This window comes from Orycteropus afer, unplaced genomic scaffold (assembly GCF_000298275.1).
Source record: "Orycteropus afer afer isolate SDZICR_OR568_19922 unplaced genomic scaffold, OryAfe1.0 scaffold00035, whole genome shotgun sequence".
Lineage (NCBI taxonomy): Eukaryota > Metazoa > Chordata > Mammalia > Tubulidentata > Orycteropodidae > Orycteropus > Orycteropus afer.
In genome coordinates this window covers 8,419,216-8,424,847 of record NW_006921622.1, presented here as the reverse complement: position 1 = coordinate 8,424,847, position 5,632 = coordinate 8,419,216, and the positions used below count along the sequence as shown (strand labels likewise).

At 37.9% G+C, this 5,632-nt stretch overlaps 1 protein-coding gene across 1 annotated transcript in view; it reads left to right on the top strand.

Annotated features, from left to right (window-relative positions):
* Positions 1-5,632, top strand: part of NEBL (nebulette) — a 183,457-nt gene that overhangs the window by 175,044 nt on the left and 2,781 nt on the right. The window contains exon 27 of the mRNA XM_007936355.2: positions 1,609-1,715. Within this exon, the coding sequence (XP_007934546.1) occupies positions 1,609-1,715 (107 nt within the window). The remainder of the gene's footprint in view (positions 1-1,608; positions 1,716-5,632) is intronic.

The window sequence follows — 5,632 nt, the reverse complement described above, 5'->3', positions numbered from 1 at the left end:
GATAGTGCCTCGGAAACCCAAGGAGGGGTTGCTATGAGTCGGGTTCGACTCGACGGCACATAACAACAACAACAACAAGATATTTATGGGAATATCAGTTGTTCTTAATGAGTAGATTTTGACAATGTCCTTCACAACTCTTGACATTAAATATCTAAATTCAGTTGATAGTGCTAAAAGTGTTATTTTCTGAAATTTTTGATGTTTAATGATGTTTTAATAACTGTAATATACCAAAACGCAAGTGAAGATCTTGGTCATTTCTCTTTGCTGCCATATCTGGCTATTAAATAAATACAGTTTGTAATAATATTATAATATAAATTAAACACTACCAAAAAGAAAATCCCTTTCAACTTATTACCTGGAGAACATATTAATGATTTATAATTTTCTGATGATTAAACTTCTTTAATGTATTGATGTTCTCATGTATCATTAGAATGAAGGTACTACTTATAAAATATTAATTATTCATAAAACCCAAGCATTTAATATACTTTCTCCTTTTATTATAAAAACTATTCTGAATAAATTGACCCATTATAACAACCTGATTGACCAAAAATAGTAACCTATTATGGATTTTGATAGCATTTATATTATACGAGTTACACTAGTATATAATCATTCAAAGCATAATGAAAGGCATGCTACTAAAATAAATACCTTTATTACTAGTTCACACTTCTGGTTACAAAGACATACTTGCAGAGATAAACAAACACAAACATATTTCTATTGATTTTGTGGTGTTTTTTATTGAGCCTTCTTTGTTGATGTCTCTAGAATTTAATGTTCTTCAAATCACGAGCAATGTCTTTTAAATGCCATAATTACTGTTGAGAACAATACAAGCTTAGTGAGTACTATTTTATTATTATTATTTTAATATAGAAGGATAATGTTTATTAAATTCTTTAAGTGGTTTGGTTTCTCAGACTTTTGTAACATCATCATTTTACTTATTTAGGTTTGATTTACAGTCAAAATGAAAAGAATTCAGGTATTCTAAATAAATATTTCTTCTAAGGGTAAAGACTTTTTATTAACTGCTAAACAAACATATATTGCTAAGCATATGTTGTGCTTACCATCTTTGTAAAGCTGAATGATATATTCAGCTGTGTGTCTCAAAGCATTAAAAATATCCCAGTATATGAGAAGTACTCTGTGAAAGTATTCATATGCTGCCATTGATTTGGCAGTCCAACTAAATCCCTTTAAAGTCTTTATTTTTTATTTTGGAAAATGTCTAGAAGCATCACATGGTTAAATGAAAACATGATTTTGTTAAGGTTTTATGGGAAATTTTTGCCTTGTATTTATGTTGTAACATAGCATCTGCAATAGAGTAATGAAAACATTAAAATCTATTTCTCACTGCATGCTAAACTGATTCCTATATATGTCCTTAACTACCAAAATTTATACTAATCTGGGGAGTTCTTATAGAACCACTACGCAAATTACATACGACACTGACAATTACATCTTGTTTCAGAGCATCTAGCAGAGTATAAAATCACTTGAGGGCTTGAGGGGAGGGGTATTTTGAGACTCACTTTAAAGAATCTTTTTTTGTGTGTGTTTATGTTTAATGTACAGCCCCTGTTCTTCCTGGAGCCTACCAACAAAGCCATTCCCAAGGCTATGGGTACATGCACCAGACTAGTGTGTCGTCCATGAGATCAATGCAGCATACACCAAATCTAGTAAGTGTCAATGTGCAGCCTTTCTTATCTGAACTCATTTCAACTAAAAATACATATTTTGTACATGGGATAGAATCAAGGTGAATATTGTGCATTCTTATTTAGAGATAAATGATGTTGTGTTGCTATTTTTACAACACTTTCAAAGAAAACAAAAAGAACCAAAAAACTTAAAGGAATAAACTAGAAAAGAAGTCATTAGTAAACATAAAACAATAATAATTAAAAAAAAAATACAAAGAATCTATCAGAACACATATCCTGAATGTTACCTTGTGATCGGTATTAACCAGTTATGATCTTCATTCAGTCCTAAAGAGCAACAATCTTTGATGGTTATGTTAACTAAATAATCTTGACATTAATCAAAATAGGCCACGACAGACTCAAAGACAGCCAAAATTATGTCTTTGTTTTTGCCTTCAAATCCCTCTTCTGCAAATCTTAAAATACTGAATGATTGAATGCAAAGTTTGGGAGCAGCATTAGAGGTCATCCAGTCAGACATGGCATCTCAGCACCCCAATTGCTTCTACAAATTCCCTGACAGTCACTTAGCTTTTGCCTCAATACAGGTGACTGACTCCTCTCAGCAGTTTGTGAGGTAACTTTAATTGCTTTAAAATCCTTTGTGTCTCAACCAGTTTCCTCCGTCTATGAATGTACCTGATTTGGGGAACTTTTTTTTTCTTTTAAAAAATTTTTTAAAATTGTGTTTTGGGTGCAAATTTACATAGCAAACTTGTTTTACATCCAACAGTTCATGCACATCTGATCTCATGGTCCTGATTACCATCCCCAACCGTAAAAAACTCTCCTCCCTGTGACCACTCCCTCCCTGTGCCCTTCTTACCTGTGTATTCCTGTCTGTCCAGCTTTTTCTGTATGTGAGTGCTACTCCTTTGGTGTCTCATGGCTGCTTGATCTAAGGGGTGCATCTCCTTTGAGTAGGTGGATGCATTGACCTGGGGTAGGTGTTCTGTATGTAGGTCTTTCTATCAGGCTGAGAGCCAATCCATGTAAGTGAGTCTATTTCTAGGCCCAGAGCCATAGTCTGGGGGTTCTACCAGTCTCTTTCTGACTGGTAATTCTGTTCATTTTGTGGTTTTGAATTTTGTTACACGTTTTCCCTCCCACTCTATCCAGGATCTCCAGATTTTATCTGATTTGGGAAACTTTGAATGTTATTATTTGCTAAACTCTTGGCCTTAAACTAAGACAAATATAAAAAAAACTCACTTTAAAATTTCCTCTTTCTAACAAGGATTACATTGGCTCACCATAAGTCCGAATTGACTCAAGGGCAATGGGTTTGGGACCTAAGAACAGGCTCAGGGTCCTAGCTCTAGGAGAAACCAAGGAATGCCAGGGAACTGCCAGATCAACTGACAAGGAAGGACCGTGCCCTAGAACCAAAGCCCTAATTTAGACTTCTAGTCTCCAGAAATAACTAGAAGATATCTGAGTAACCCCAAGGACAATCCAGACCTGGATGACTGAAAAGGTGCGACATTCCCCTTGTTACTCTTATACCCAACACCCGCTTAGTGAATGGAGGTTCGGCCATCCCACACTCCCACCCACCTTCTGGGTCCACAAGAACTCCATCCCACTCTGTGTGCTTGGACAGAGCCTGGGTGCCCTGTCCTGCCCTCCCCTGATTTTTTTTTGTCTCTCTTTCTTTTTTTCTGGTTTTTAGTTTGCTTGCTTTTGTCTTCTTTAAAAGTACTACTATTATTAATACTTTTTGTCCTTTTTACTATTATTCTTTATTTTTCCCCTCCCAGGTCCTAATTTTCAGCTTCTTTTTTTCTTTTCCCTGTTCCTCGTTGCGAAATATTTTTTTTCTTCTTTTTTTCTCATGGTTAACACCATTCTTTGTTTTTCTTTTTGCATTCTTCCCATTTTTATCTTATTGCCCTATCCCCAGATATTGCAGGTTTTCATGTTTTTTCGCTGACCTTATTGTTTGTCTGGAGGGCGCAGCCATTTTGATTGTTTACACATGGCAGCCATTTGGATATTTAAAGTGACAGAGCACAGCCATTTTGAATGTTTACAAGTGGTGGCTATTTTGGATATTTAAAGTGATAGCATTCTCATTCGGATTCCAGGGGCCTAAGAATAGCCAGCGAGGCGGGAAGGAGAGAGAGGACAAATAAAGGGACTTAAGAACAGGCAGCGAGGCGGGAAGCAGAGAGAGGACAAAAAAAGGCAAAGGGGACTGGAACAGATCAAGCAGTCAGCCTCAGGGACCCAGGTGAAGAGAGGGAACCCAGGCCACACACCAGAAGGAGGAAGGCAGGAAGGCAGGGAGAGGACAGAAAAGGCAAAGGGGATAGGAACAGATCAAGGATTCAAACACAGGGAGCCAGGTGAGGAGAGGGAACCCAGGCCACCCCCCACAAGCAGCGAGGCAGGAAGCAGGGAGAGGACAGAAAAGCAAAGGGGAGTGGAACAGATCGATGAGTTAGTTGCAGGGATCCAGGTAAGGGTGGTTGGAGGGGTTTCCAACAGCTAAGGGAGACAAACTTGTCTGTCGGTTTGTCCTACTGTGGTGATGTGTTGCTGTGAGTCTTGAGGCTATGCCACTGGTGTTTCAAACCCAGTGGGGTGCACCTGTTGCACAGGTATCAGCCCGGCTTGCAAACTGAGACAGACTGGGAAGAAAGAGAAGGGCATCCACTTCTCAGAGAATTGGCCAGGGAAAACCTTATGAATAGCAGAGAAACACTGTCTGATACATTACTGCACAACTTTATGAATAGTCCAGAAACGTTGTCCAATACAGAGGAGGAAGATGAGTCACTTAGCTTAGAAAGCTCTCAAAGTAGGACTGGGAAAGAGCTGTATTATCAGAGTAAAATTAGCCTTACTCATATGAATAAGGTAAAACTTTCAAGACCTCCATTTGCTCACATGGCACCACTCAAATTGAGGAGAAACAGGGAAAACATCCATTAATAATCGAAACATGGAATGTCAAAAGTATGAATCTAGGAAAATTGGAAGTTGTCAAAAATGAAATGGCATGCTGAAATGGACTGGTTTTGATTTTGAATCAGACAACCATATGATCTACTTTGCCAGGAATGACAGTTTAAAGAGGAATGGCGTGGCATTCATCATCACAAAGGATGTTTCACAATCTGTCCTGAAGTACAGTGCTTTCAGTGATAGGATAATATCCATACGCCTACAAGAAAGACCCGTTAATATGACTATGATTCGAATTTTTGCACCAACCACCCAAGCCAAAGGTGAGGAAATTGAAGATTTATATCAACTTTTGCAGTCTGAAATTGATGGAACATGCAATCAGGATGTGTTAATTATCACTGGTGGCTGGAATGCAAAAATTGGAAACAAAGAAGAATCACCGGTATTTGGAAAATTTGGCCTTGGTGACAGAAATAATGCTGGAACTTGCATGGTAGAATTTTGCAAGAACAACGACTTGTTCATGGCAAACACCGTTTTTCAACAATATAAACAGTGACTGAACATGTGGACTTCACCAGATGGAACACACAGGAATCAGATTGACTGCATCTGTGGCAAGAGGTGATGGAAAAGCTCAATATCTTCAGCCAAAACCAGGCCAAGAGCTGATTGTGAAACAGACCATCAACTGCTCATATGCACATTCAATTTGAAGTTAAAGACAATTAAAACAAGTCCACAAGAGCCAAAATCTAGAATATATCCCTCCTGAATTTAGAGGTCATCTGAAGAATAAATTTGAATGCCAGTGACTGGAAGCCAGATGAATTGTGGGATGACATCAAGAGCATCATCCATGAAGAAAGCAAGAGGTCACTAAAAAGACAACAAAAGAAGAGAAGACCAAAATGGATGACAGAAGAGACTCTGAAACTTGCCCTTGAGCAGAGAGTAGCTAAAGCAAATGGAAGAAA